General features: G+C 39.3%; 1 protein-coding gene across 2 annotated transcripts in view; it reads left to right on the top strand.

Moving 5' to 3' along the window:
• Positions 1-14,987, top strand: part of negr1 (neuronal growth regulator 1) — a 228,596-nt gene that overhangs the window by 141,304 nt on the left and 72,305 nt on the right. For both annotated transcript variants that reach the window (XM_082505589.1, XM_082505590.1), the window contains exon 3: positions 4,054-4,179. In XM_082505589.1, the coding sequence (XP_082361715.1) occupies positions 4,054-4,179 (126 nt within the window). The remainder of the gene's footprint in view (positions 1-4,053; positions 4,180-14,987) is intronic.

The raw sequence follows: 14,987 nt of genomic DNA, 5'->3' as shown, positions 1-14,987 counted from the left end.
AAACAAGCCATACTTATCCAGTCTGTTTCTAATTGTACTGTCATGAACTTGAATGAATTTGCTGGGATGGTGCGATGTCCACTCCTTGAGAGAGTGGCAGCTGTCTTGGATGTTTTCCACTTGTAAATAATCTTTCTCACTTGAGAATGTTTGGAAATGGCCTCATAACCTCGCCCGATTGATGGGCAGCAACAATTGCTTCTCCAAGACCATCGCTGACGTCTTTCTTTCTTGGCATTGTGTTAACAGGCACCTGAGTGCTCCAGACCACTAAACTGACAAAACATCTCCTTTTGTAGAGGTGCTCACACTTGCTGATGATCAGTTAATCCACCCGGCTGCTACTTAACCTCTTAATTCCTAAAGCAGCAGTAAGGGTGGATCTAATATTGCACACACTTATGCTTATGCATTTGGCTTAGTTTCTGTTAAATAAATAATGGCACAATGTAGTATGTCATGTTTTGGAGTTGATCTGAGGTTGTAGTTATCAAATTATTTGTATCATGTGTCTTGATATGTAAAACCTTAGAACTGAAAGAGGATGTGCTTTCTTTCTTCTTCTTATCATGGCTTTAAATAATCATATGTACCTACATTTTTTAAATATATTACTTGAATGCATTCAGTGTTGTATACATTTAATTATTCATTATAGTAGTTTTTCCCTCCATACTAGCGGTATTAGAGCAAATTTACAATTATAAAAAAGCCTTCGGGTAGTTACTGTAATAGATTTAAAAGGCATGAATCGAAAACATGGACTATTGTCTGGTGAATAAATTACTGTTCAGTTGTTCAGATACCGCAGCGCCATAATGATAAAAAGTTTTTCACTCAGTGTCTAAAGTTTGACTGGTACCTATTGATCTTTTATTCTGTTTCACAGCATCGGTTGTTATTCTTAACTGGAGCAAGCATTGTTATACAGTAAAGCCACTGTGCTACAGCAGCTCTGAGCTGAAAAACTGTGGGCTCTTCATCTAAACCTTTGAAAACCTCTCAGTCCCTGCCAAAGAGAGATAGGATCAGTAGACAACCCCAACATTTTCAATTTTGTGCTATCAGACACTGAGGAGATGTGTCAACACTGGGGTCCTACAGCAAGTAAACACAGGAGTCTGACAAGCAATAACCTAGATTCAACATCGCCTCCGGTCCTCTCCCACAGAAAGTCTGCCACTTTCATCTCATTTAGATCCAGATCTGTTGATCAAAAGCGACGCCTATCATCCCTCAACAAAAAACAGCAGCACTGCAAATGTTTTCATGGGCATTCCCTTGTTTCATTGGTTGGTTATGCCTGGGTCAGTGCAGGTTGCTGGTTGGTGGTACCACTTGTGAGTCATACAGTGCTGTTTGTTTCCTTTAAATCGCAGAGTTATAAAACCGATTGGCTGTTCGCTCTTAATACACAAGTGGGACACATATAACCTTGTTAAAGTTATAGCATGCTGTTTATGGCCTTAATGTTGGTCATCGGAGTTCCGTTATTAGCTTTATTCTTTTACTTTGTCCAAGCCACAGATTGTTTTCTGTGCACTAAAGAAACTCATTTATTGTTTATAAGTTGCAGGTTTTGCTTGCGTTTAAATTCTTTGCAGTGCCCTTTGTATACTCATAACAGAGTGAAGGGGAGAAATTGATGCTGAAGTGAAAGTTCAATGACACAAAAGACCATGTGACTAAAATGTGTTGGTGGGCCTAAAGGGGGGAACTCTAGACATTGTTGAATCAACTTTTCCTTTGTTGTTTTTTTAGCAGGCATCAGGCAGGATCAGAGGGTAGAATAGTTGAATAGTTGGACCCAGATGAGTGAGAATCCATTACTGTATAACACAGTCCACTGCAGAAAAGCCCCCGCTGAGATTCAAATCTTGCAGATTAAAATAGTGTCTCATAAGCTGGCAGCAGTGTGTGCGCACATGCACATGTACCTGCATGTGTGCTTATTCAAATGCGTGCAAAGGCCTTTGTGGATGGCTTCATGTGTTTCTCTCTGCGTTTTGAACACCCTAAATACCGAAGCTTTTAACATCAAAGCTCCAAGAGGATTTAAGTGCACAAAAACTTTCCAATTATACGTGTAAGTGATGTCCAGCGGGGACTTCTCATGAGCTGCCGTCAATATATTTTTTTCCCCCCAAATTGATGATAAACACCCTCTAAGCCCGGCTACAGATCTATGAATTACTTACTTTTGGGGAGTTTGGTTATAGGGGTACGCATAGTAACTTACAATACCATCATGAAGTATTTCCCAAAGTAACAAAGGTACCGTGATACATGAGCCATTAGGAGACATCTATCTGCAGTGTGTCGCAGTGTCTGTGATTAAAAAGTGTCAAAGTGTATTCAATTATTATTCACATTTAAAACTTTTTAGTTGAGCCACACTTTGTGCTGTCATTCATTTTCTGGCTGTGAGAGCACATTAGTTAACTTCTGTTTACCCTCAATCATTATATCAGTATATCGCCAACAGATGTTATACACTAGTGATTCTAGGAAGACAAGATCTGTTTAAAGCCTGTTCATGTTTTTGTAAAAATATCTAAGAATTATTTCCATATTTCGATATACATATACTGGGACCTCGATATACTTATACAACAGAGGATGTCATACAATAAGTTGCCAGATTGATTCTTTTTAGCGAGAGGTGAGCTAATCATGGGCAAAGTGTTGACTCATAGCCCCATTTGGCTAGTTTAGATCCACTAGCCTCCTGGCTGGGGCCCCTCTGTGTGGAGTGTCCATGTTCCAGTACAAACACATTGACGTTAATTGTCTGTCTCTGATTGGTGAGCTGTACAGGGCGTCTCCTACATCAACCCCTATTTGACAGGATAGGCCAGGAAAGACTTGTCAAATACCAAACACTAAAGCCTGCTGTAAATGTTAACATAAGACGGAGTTAGCCTTAGTCTGACATCAGTCTGCAATTCAGTGCGGTCAATTTGGCAATTACATGGAATTTGTTTTCTATAATAGAGCAATTAACTGTGATAAATTGTTAGAAATTACATATCTGATGGTGTTAAATCTGCATTTAACAGAAATTTCCATTTTAACCATCACATTTGTGCTGGGCAACCTTCCTGTTCTATATTAATGTACAACCAGCTGGTGGTCAGTTGAGTCGAGTCCCCTCGAGTTGCACTCAGTGACAAAGACTCATTTAGTGTGATGGCAACATATTGGCAATTTGAGTGATTGCAATCAGTGCAAGTCAGACTGTGACTGTTTGCAGAAAAGTCCTCCTGTGAGGCGTGCAATCGCCTTATGGATAAAAAGTATCGTGAGTGTGCAACACACTCAAGCCCTCGGTCACAGAATATCAAATATTTCTTCGTTTTTAGTTTAATAGATTTGGTATCCTATTTTTACTCATGGAATGGAGTTATTAGCTTACACCGAGGAGGTTAGGAGGTTGTCAAGTTTATTTAGCTTATGTTATCTCAGGATGGTGGTGCATAAGATTAGCCCTCTTGTTCATATTCAGTTTAATAAAATATTGATATTTGGTGTCCCAGTAACAATACACTATCACCATGCATGCTATGCTGTATTCATTTCTTTCCTCCACCGCTAACATTTAGCCTGTCTTATACTGTGCCTCCGTTTATTTTGATCCGACTGTCTGCTTCTTTGTTTAAACCTGCTTAACCTATACTAAGTGTGCACTACCCAATGTAGCCTCAGTCATGACTGTGATAGTCACTGATGCAGTTGAGTAGGAGTAACTGCCAAGGGGAAAGTCACACTCCCCTTATGCCCACTCTGAATATCTAACAAGGTGACAATGTCAGACTCATGGGGTCTGAATATGACATGTAATGTGGGATTTATGCAAACAGTAAAGTGAAGGAGCATTTACCGAAACATATATTCTTCTTACTGTTCTTACTGTATTATTCATCATACACTGATTTCCTCTCTAATTTAATCGTACATATAGATGATATTGCTGGAGGAATCATATTTCACTTTGAAATGCTAATCTTGTTTATATGTTCTCCCTTTCCTTTCTTTTTCTTTTTTTTTTTGTAGTTCCTCCCAAGATATATGACATTTCCCCTGACATCACGGTAAACGAGGGCAGCAATGTGTCTCTCATCTGCACAGCCAGTGGGAAACCTGAGCCAACCATTACCTGGAGACACATAACCCCATTAGGTGAGTTCACATCACCTCTCACATACCCAATGCTAATGAATGAAGGGATGGATAAATGGATAGAAGGATAGCTGAATAGAAAGCAGTAATGGGGAAGCACGGAAAATATCAATAGGTGATTGTATGAACAGGACAGAGTACTTCTAGTAATGTTGCAGATAAAGAAATAGCAAGAGGATAGAGAGATAGAATAGGAGATAAATGTGATTGGATGGATTTGCATTAGAAGAGCAGGTGGTCAGATGGAACAACTGAGTTCCTTCAAAAAACAAAGTTGGGGGACAGACAGAAGCCAAGTCTGCATCTACCTTTACAACTAAAGCAATCAGCAAATGAGCAGCTACAGACTTCACGTTGACACACCCCACTACAACCAATACTTACAGTTTCTTCCAACTCCAAACGTCTGAAAGAGGGATTTTTTTTTTTTTTTAGTACCATAGGTAGTGTACGGAGTGTATGCACTGAGGCAGCAATTCTGACAGAGAAAGCATACGCCTACAAGGGTTCTTGTCTATTCTTACATGCTGAAGAAGGAGGAGGTGGCACATTGTCATTTCTTTTCCAGGCTAGCATTGCAATTGTAAAATGTTTGCAAGGGCTAAGAATTTTAGGCTATGGGTCAAAAGGCTAAAATGTTCCATATATATTGTTAGGCATGCTTGCACTGGCTAACATTATAGCCATGACAATTGCAATCTGACGCTAATCGCTGCATTTTGTGGACATTTAAAACTTTCGCAGCATCTGACCAAACGCTAAATGCTGAATTCTGACAGTTTAACACACTGTACCACCTGACATACATTACTGCTGTGTGAAGGTTGGTTGGTGGTCTCTCCCTGGTCCCCTACATACTCCAGATGGTGATCTGATGGAGTCGTCAGTCTTTTTGACCTTTATCAGAGCACTATCCTGGAAACATATAATGCATTTCATGTCAATAGGAATGAGACACAGGTTAAAAAAAAACCTTCAAAATAAAATAAAGACAAATACTCAGAGTCAAGAAGAGTCAGAGTCAATGACAGTGGACCAGGCACCACGAGAAAAATGAGACAGGGAGAACAGACGACAGGAAAAACACTGAGCAAACTATTACTACCAAAAGTAAGAGTCAAACCAGCCGATTGCAAAACTGAAAGCTATCAGTAGGAAACATAAAGTAAAATCAGAAAGACTCAATATAACCATAACCAAGACTAGAATAATAGAGTATCTGAACGATGCCGTAAACACAAACATCTTAATAACAGGAGAGCATAAACAGAAACTCAGGGTCAAATGTAATAAAACAGGATGCAGAGGTTAAAACTGAGGACTGCTATAAAAGCAGGTTGATGGTTACTCAAGAGTTGCTGGAAGACTTTAACTCACATCACTGCAGGTAGACATCAGATTTGCTCTTACACCTTGTAAGTGCATTAACAAAATAATTTAGTGTTATGATGTAGGAAGCTGTTATCCTGGGCACCCCCCCCCCCCCCCCCCACACACACACAGATCATTAAATAGTTTAAATTCTGAATCCTTCCTTTGAAGACTTATTCCAAAGTGTTTAACTGTTGCTCTGAAGCCCCCACCCAGCCACTTTGAGTCCTCCCTCATTTTCATATTAATGGATTAGAGCATGCTGTGCTTATCTGATAGCTATGAGGATTACTGCATTTATCTTATGGCTGTCAAATCCTTCTCTCTGGCGTGCTTGCCCTGATTGCATTAGAGGAGTTTTCAGAGGATGATCAAAAGAGCCATCCTCAGAGTCCGAGTGGCAGTCACTCATTCTACTTTGAAGTGTCCACACTTTGAAGTATGCCAGGGAAGAAATGATATGCTGGTCAAATGAAAGGGCCCAGGACTAAATGTAATCACAGACTGTCTCCCAGCACATCAGAAAAGAAGCCGTTTGCCATGGGATCTTTGAGTCAGTTCTAGTAAGGGTGATTTGACCAAAGGATGTGGTACAACTGAAAGGTTGTAATAGGCTAATTACCTATCGATGGAATTCCATTAAATCCCTTGGATATGCAGAGCATGCTTTAACCAGTGCATGGCCAATTTGAATGTGCTATCAGAGCATATGGGAATATTTACCTCGTTTGTGAATGATCTGTCAAATAGCAGCAGACTTTAAAAACTAACAGTGCTGGGACTGTAATTGCAAATTGATTCATGAATTCTGCACGTATAAGGTAATTACTTCCAGGGTATAAATATAGTCAAAACTACAGCTCTGTTAAGTCATTTATAAAATGAGACAGATGGGGATCTAGACATGTAAAGTAAGCCTTGGCACGTGTTGAAATGATCATAACAATCGCTCTTTTTACTTGGGAACATTTTGTGGGCAACTTTGGGGACTGTTGGGGGATTTCTTTCCATCCAAGAGGCTTATTTAAGAGACTTTGTGAATAGATAGCATGCTTGTAGAAAATAAAAGCTACAAATATGCAGCACACACATAAAAAATACAGTAATAAAAAAATCAATCTTTTGTGAATTATGCTTGGCAAGATTTAGTTAGGGCTTGGCAATATGGAAAAACGTCTTATAAAAACGTTTTTAATGTCAGTCATTATGGATACATATGACAATATGTGTCCAGTCACTGTGGCTGACAAGCTTAAAGTTCATATATATTCATGACAACAATGTTCAACTACATTTTAAATAAACAACACGAGTACATCTACTAAACTGAAACTGAAAAGATTCAAGTTTTACAGAAGAACAGAAACAAACTTGAAAACTAAAATTCTATGATCAGCTACAAAAACATAAAAATGCCATCAGTGCAAAATAAAATCTAAAAACTACATCTAGACTATAATTGCTTCTTCTCCAGTGGCACCAAAAGGAACATGAAGTTCAGTAGTCTCAATGAAGTGGGCCGTGAGCCTCATATGGATCAGGTGTTCGTTGTGGCAAATACAGCTGTTCAGTTTAATTCAGTCTTATTAATGTAACGCCAAATCACAACAACAGTCAGCTCAAGGCACTTCATTGTAAAGAACCAGGTTCAAGGAGAGCTGTCTAAGGGAGTTTTTTATGGCCACAGAGTTGGTAACAATGGTAAATGGCTTAAATCCCACATTTTTGACAGTGGCATCATGTCTCGTCATGGTTCTGCTTTGCTTCTTTGTCGAAGTCCAAGGAGCTCGGAAAGAAACACATTTGGTCTTCTTTAAGTTTCTTGAAGATGTTTCATCTGACAAGCTTCTTCAGTTCTAAGCGTAACTGGTGGAGAGTCCCAGATTTTAAGCCCTATTGGGAGTGTCCCTAAGAGGGTCATGAACCCCCTATTGATCCTCTGCCTAATCACATGAGCCAAGGTGTAAAAACAGGTGTGGGTCACAATCAGCCAAGGTTTCAGGTGAACCCCACCATATCATGTGACTCATGTGAGTGGGGGTCAAGGCGTCTGGGAAGGGATCTGGATTATAGATGGCGTACATCTGTAATCAGGTCATTTGATGTCGGTAAATTAGCATTAACGTTACTGTAATGATGCAGCACACCATACCTTACATTTGCTATGCTTCTCACTGCAGTGATCATCACACCAACTATTATTTGCAGTATGTACATGCATGCTTTGTTACATAATACTATAGACACATTAAAAAACTGAATGCAAGGATTATTGCTGAGACAGTTGCAGCAGGTTGGCTGCTTGTAAACAAGAGTTATTTTGGGAAGCAGAGGAAATTAATTACCAATTTGGAGCTGCAGTGTGATTCCACAGACGCTGCAGGATCATTATAAAGGAGTTTGCATTATAATGCTAATTAGTTTATTTATCCATTTGGGCTTTACTAACATGAACAATGACTTCTCAGTGAGAAAGTCGCATGTCGCTAAAGTTTATTGTTATGTTGTACCATGTTGTTAGCGTTCTTTAGCGATCCATGTTGGTTATGTTCGTAACTACTGTTCAAACCGAAGCGTCTGAGGAGCAGAAAAGGGAGTTCTGACAGACGGTGAAACTGTCTGCTGCAGCAATGTAAAATATAAATAACAAGTGCGTTTTTGATCAATAAAGCACAGAAACATATTCTAGTATATCCTGTTAAATAAGGTTATTTGACTGTAACGAGCCAGATGGTAAAAAGCTCTCCCTCATAAAAAACAAACAAAGACCAGGGACAATTTTAAAACTTTTTTTACTGAATAGTTGTTTATTTTTATCCTATAACTCATGTATAATTTGGATAATGTTGCATTTTCTTTTCTTTTCCACATCGCTGTGTTTTGTTGAATTTGCGTGTAAACTAATTTATTTAATAAAAGTCACAAATAACAGGAATAGGAATACATTTCCATCAAACAATGCAACATGGACTCATTTCACAATGATTATATTTCCTGCCATGTTTAGGACTATACTGGGACAGGAACAACCCTGGAAGTGTACTGGTTAGTGTACTGGAAGTGTACTGGTTAGTGTACTGGAAGTGTACTGGTTAGCTAGTGACCATCCTGAACTCGTTTATCAGTAGATAGAGCTGGCGGGGGAAAAAGAAAAAACTTAATGTGTTTTAACTCTTAAAGCACATGTTTTACAAATCACACTAATGGTTTATCTGTTATGTTTGATTGTTACAGACGCAGGACAAATTTCTTGCTATTTTAGCTACCTCATTGACGTAAAGCCAAGCAGGTGTGTTTAATAACAAACACTTCTACATGTCAGGTATAGTTTTCTGGCCTTCCTCTCCTCAACACTCAGTCATTTTGGAGTAGTGGGCAGAGATTTTTTTGCACTGTAGATGGTTCTGCTGCAGCAGTCAGTGAAGTTTGACAGAATGATAAATTGCTCTGACTGACTGTCAGGTTCCTATTCCCACTCTGACTGTTTTGTGTTTGCATTTTTTCCCCTCTGTCCCCTTCCTGCCAACCAGCAAAGTGCAAGCTAATAATAAACTTTGTGAATCCAGTGAAGTGTGGCCATAAACAGTTTATTGAGATGATAATTTGGCTCAAATCGGTTCATAGAAGGTTAGTGCATGTTCTTCATTAGAGAGAGCTGAAGCAGGCACTTGAAAAAACACTGATCATTATTGTTGACGTGCTATGAGAAGAGCAAATATGTGTGGACTTTAATGTTTTTGAAGACTTTTTCTGTAATAGCTTAATTAGCCATGAGAAAGTTGTGCTTAACAGTGAAGTCCTTAAGAGGTTGTGAGGACTGCTGCATGTTAAGGGTGCTTATAACTAAAAACACATGCCCTCTATCCTTTGGTGAAAGCTACATGTTTCATGCTTCCCTTGTTCTTATCAAGCACTGTTGATGTGCCCTTGAGCAAGGATTTCTCCCCAACTAATTCAGAGCTGCAGTTCAGTAAAAACAGAAACATAGTGGCAAGATGCTTATTTTAGTGTGTATCAGTTTGATCAGCTTTCGGCTTTGCACCCTTTAAGTGTCATTAAAACACTGTTTTGAATCAACTTGTGTGTTTAAACCAAGTGAAAGATTTTTGGCAGGAAATGTCATTGCAGTATTTCCGAAAGCAACTCTGTCTTTGCTAATTTAGCTCTTCACTTACCCACTTCATTGCTAATCTCATGATAGATTGGGGCAGCATGGCTGCTTGTCAGGGTATTACCTATATATGGAATCTGGTGCTGTTTCCTCACCATTCTTTCATAGGTCACAGAAAGTGAGGTAAAAAAGCCTTTAATGTAGTCTGTTTCAATCTGGTTTGGTTGTGTGGATGGCTGGATGGCTGGGAAAATTGCTTTGATAAGCCTTTTCCATTGAGATTTGAATCCATGGGATAGAAGTGTGACCTTTGAAAAGGCTGACTAGAATACTAGAACGCATATTTGATTGTTTCTCATGATAGGACTCAGTTGGGAGCGTTTTTCTCTCTTCCCCTGCTACTACTGTACATGTACAAATGCTATATGTGCTCTGCCTTTTCATTTAGTGTAAGTGCATGATCTCTCCATGACACACTGTAAAGAAACAGGTAGCAGCATCCTCCGTCCTCCGATTTTCCCATAGGGCCAGATGAGAAATTGGGACTGTTGTGGAGGCTCGCCAATAGCAGAATTTAATTTTGCTCAATATTAATTGTATCTCTGTGCTGCAACTGAGTAGATGTTACAATTGAAGGAATAGTAATAGTACCAATATTTTATCATTATTAATCAATATAGGCAAAAACAACTGTGAACAAAATGTGCATGTTTTTGCAAAATGTTAGATTTTTAACTCCATACAGAGCGGTCTTTGCTGTTTTTCTTGTAGTTTAAGAGTTTAAGAGAACAAGGAGTAGTCTGTTTTAAGCTTAAGTAAGTGTAAAATAATCAGGTTCATTGTCTGGGTGTAAATGTGAGGAACGGCAAATTCAAGCTTTACAAATTCCTCATTTTTCTTCCCACAAAACTCTTGAGTTTCTGCTCTCAGGTCCCCAGCACATTTTAGCCCTTTAGCCAAACCACCTGTCAGCTACGTTGTAGCCTATGTCACCATGTTCGGTCTCATGCTCCTTCAAAAGAGCAACAAACTGACTCCTGTCCCCTTGCCACTGTTTACTGTTTTAGTAACAACATCAACAATGTGTTACATTCTTATTATTGATTTTGACAGCAAGGTCTGGTGGGAAAATACCAATACCAATGTCCATTCTGGGTTCATTTTCAATTGTATTTTGTAGTATTGTATTTCCTAATTTTCCATTGACCTCGTACAGGCCACTCAGAGACAGCCAATGGGCTTTCCTCTGCCCAGGTCCGCTCTGCAGACACAGCTTACTATGTTGTGAGTACTGCAGCCTGTTAAAACTAGATCTAACGGGACTTTTTGGTAATAGCATGAGCTGTAGTGTTTTTCTAGCATGTAATAGTGTGATGAATTGTTCAAACTTGACTTTATATCACTGCTGTGAACCTCGAGTTGTGCCTGTCATGTCACGCTGAAATTTGGCAGCTCTTTAAGGAAGGCTTAGCAGGTGTTTGTCGGTCTGCTCACCTGGGATCTCTCATTCAGAACCGGGTTTTTTTTGTCATAGTTTGCATTGAACTGATCTGCAGTTCAAGGGCTGACATTTGGGCATGCTTTAAACACGTTGGGAGGTGAAAGATAAAGAGCTAGGCACTGCATTTCAAATTTCACGTATCAGCAGCAGGAGCCGTGTCTAACACTTCCCCATTCAGCTGTTGAACTGAGTGTTGCTAACTAAAGAGGTGCTCAATGGGCTCATGGTTTATTGTAGTGGCCCTAACACGATGACTACTAGATTGTTTGCCACGGTGCTATGCTACTGTTACACACTACTACTTTATTTAATGGTACATGTAGTTGAAAGCCACATATAAGCAGTGCCTTTTAATATACTTAGACCGACCATTGTCTTTACTGATTAGTGTATTATTTTCTTCTTAATAGATTAGCAAAAACATGTCGAGTTTACAGATGCAAAGAAAAAAAACAGCCAGTATATTATGGAGGACGATAAATAAAATTGAATTGAATTGAGGTTGGAACCAGAGAATGTTGGCTTTCTATCTTAGAGGAATCTAGATGATTAATCAGTTATATATTTATCCTTTTTTCAGTCAGTTAACTGACTAATTGAAGCTCAGAAGAATTTTTCACATTCTTGGCCCCTAGAAGGCTCCCAGAGTTGGTTTTTTTTTTTTGCTTTAAACTCTGAAAATGAGCCTTTTTGCAAATGAGCCTTGTACTGTATGTACACTGTAGTATACTGCACGCCCTAATTGACCCTTTCTTTTTCCAAACGCAGATGTCATTGGTGAGATCATTTGTAATCAGTGATTCTTTCAAATTGGATTACTATGTCACTGTGATTACCTTGTGTCTATTTCTGAACAGACATCTGCATTTGTTACTTTTGAATTTGCATTTTAGTCACATCTCATAAAAGCCTTCCATTCTTAATAAATATGTAAAATATGATCCTTTTTTCTATCCTTATATTAACACACTCATTTCATTGTTAAGTGTCCGTGTGTGCCAAGCTCGACAGATTGATTCGGTCCCACGCTCTGCAGTGACAGAGACAGCTAATTAAACAATAAGCAGTTTAGCTGTGGTGTGGACTCCACACAACAGGACACTACAGCTTGTTCCGGTTTAATTGTAAAGTAAAAAGTGTTTATTATTTTTAACCTAAACCCTCTGTGATAAAAGGATTCATCTGGTACAACACACACAGCTTACCAGGCCGTATTAAGTAAACAAATAAATCTCTTAATTGTGCTGTTCTGTGGTACATTTTATTGACTTCTGCAAATTGTTGGAGCCTAATCATCGTTTCCCATACGCAGACTTTACTTCCCGGGCAATCGTTTTTATACCTGGGTGGCCTCTCCAAATATAATCTGTGTAGGAAACACTAGCAGTTTAGCACTTTTCTTCCACTGTGCTCTTTCTTCTGCCGTGAAAGCTCTGCTAAGCAGACAACAGTTCAACAAGGGGGACTCGAGACTCAGTTATTCATCACAAAGAACTTAGCATAGGAGGAAAACTTACACACACAGTGTGCAAGTAATGCACATGAGCACGCACATGTATATCTGTGTGTGAACACCCTCGTCCTGGCCACAAGCAGAATACAAATCTGCTAATTCACTAAATAAATAAAAGATTTTTCTCTGTAAAACTAATTATTTTGTTTTTCTCCCGAGACCACTCTGTTTGTCTCGTCGCTCATTTTCTGAATGATGTATGTTACTCTCAGCATTGTCTAGCTATTGTGTAATCACACACTCTAATAACCAATAACCAGTCCAGCACCTGAAATTGTGTTTCACTGCCTTCAGCGCATTTGGCTAAATATGTCAGCACAGAAAGTAGCGGTGAGGTAATTCTACGGGTCACGGAGGTGGCAGCACATCCAATCAGACATGACTTAAGGCTCCTTTGGCCCAGTTCCACTCTGGATTTTAACGGCCTCAGATTGGCAGCCAGGGAGCAGGGTAGGGGTTACGTATCAAGGTAGACTAACAGCCTGTTTTTCAGACAAGCCCTGCACACGGTGTGATTCTACCCCTACTTCTGGCCCACACCTTGAGTCGGGGCCAGAAGGCACCAGTGCACAATGTAGCGGCGTGGGTTGTTCTCCATTTTCACGAGTTTAAAGGATAAATTGATGTAGAAAATGCTGCTCTATGCTATAATGGATTCTTCAGCGATGCCTGCCCTATCTGTGTATTGCAGCCCTGAAGGAAGTGTACCCTCAGCTCCCCTACACAATGTGGGAAATTGCTTACCGCATCGGCACTTAGCCAGGATTGGCACTGAATACGGAATTAACCTTGCTGTGATTTCTTTAATTTGCTTGGAGTGACATCTCCCTCAGGTGAGAGAGGCCTCTGTCAGTTTCTCGAATATCTCTCACCATGCGCTCACATGCAACTTATGTTGCGTCCCTTGACAGTTTTACATTACTTACACCAACGCTAGAGCTTGGATATATTGTTTTATTTCTGTGTTGTCTATTAGTTGAGCAGTGGACATAAAATGATCTCCAAAATGTATATCAAGGATGGGATACCTGCCTAATGGCCTCTCTGACCTTTGAAAAGGCCCCGTCTTGGTTAAATCAATAGAAACACAATTTGCAGCCTGGTGCAAGTGGATCCTGCATGGAAATAATATATTGGAGTTCATTTACTAATACACTGCAGCATAATCTGATTTTTAAATCTGAAATTTGTCCATTTGTTTCTGAAGGATCTGCATTAATATTTTGTTCAACTGTAAGTCCACATCTGCTGATTCTGAAGTTAACATGTGAATGATGTTGGGGGGAAAGCAGCAAATCTTCCTGTAAATGCCCGCTGCAACTTTGTGCTCCAGTGGTCTTAATCTTAGACAACGTGTTGTTTATTTTCATGTGATTTTATTTTGTTTATCTGCTCTTTTGCTTCTCGTACTACAAACTATTCCAGTCATTTCACGCAAATGATCACTTTTATTACAGATTCACAAGATAATGTGGCTTTGGTGTGAAAATTCATTTGGCAGCAGGAACAGGGAGAGCCTCATTCTTAACGTTCTGTAAATATTGTTAATGTTCTTTTGTAAATAGTAGTAGAAGTATACAAGTCTTCATACTGTACCTGCTGGCAACTCAGACTGAGTTTGGTGTGATGTGGTTGGATCATTGCTACGTAGGTTGGTCAAAGAACATTTAAGAAATCCATAAAAATACATAAATAGAAAAGCTTCACTGAAATGGAAGTATTTCGTCCTGTGATCTAGCAATGCTTGCATATTACCTTTTGCAAATCAGTCATTCACCTTAAAGTATTCCTCAAAGTACTTCCATACATGAGTCTTTCTTATCGGCGAGTCGGGGCAGAGCTATAAGACGACAGCTTCACCAGTTGCCATCTTCCAAGTTGTCCTTCTTTTATTCTCGTTTCTTTTTTTTTCTTTTTTTTTCTACCTTTTATTGTTTATTTTATTTTAACCTGCTAAATACGGGACAGACTTGGCTGAGGAAAAGAAAGGGGAGAAAGAAAGAGGGAAAGAAAAACAGCGGGGAAGAGGAACGGTGATAAAGGGCAAAAAACAAAAACCAACAAAATAAGCAGACAAAACATACATAAATCAATCACCTGGATCACCTGTTGAGAAAGAAAAAAGAGAAAACAAGCAGAAAAAATAGAGCAATATAATAAACAACATCACGATGATATATGGGAATATGACAGTAAATACTAAATATTAAACATTATTGTGCAGCACATAATATCAACAGAACACAGTGTGCTTTGAGGTAGGAGCCAAAAAGGGTGTAGTTTGTGGGTGTGATCACCCGTGTGTACACCTG

The sequence above is a fragment of the Aulonocara stuartgranti genome (genome assembly GCF_965226115.1).
Source record: "Aulonocara stuartgranti genome assembly, chromosome: 15".
In the NCBI taxonomy this organism is placed as follows: Eukaryota; Metazoa; Chordata; class Actinopteri; order Cichliformes; family Cichlidae; genus Aulonocara; species Aulonocara stuartgranti.
Note: the sequence above shows the minus strand (reverse complement) of the source record. Positions and strands in the feature narration are given on the sequence as shown.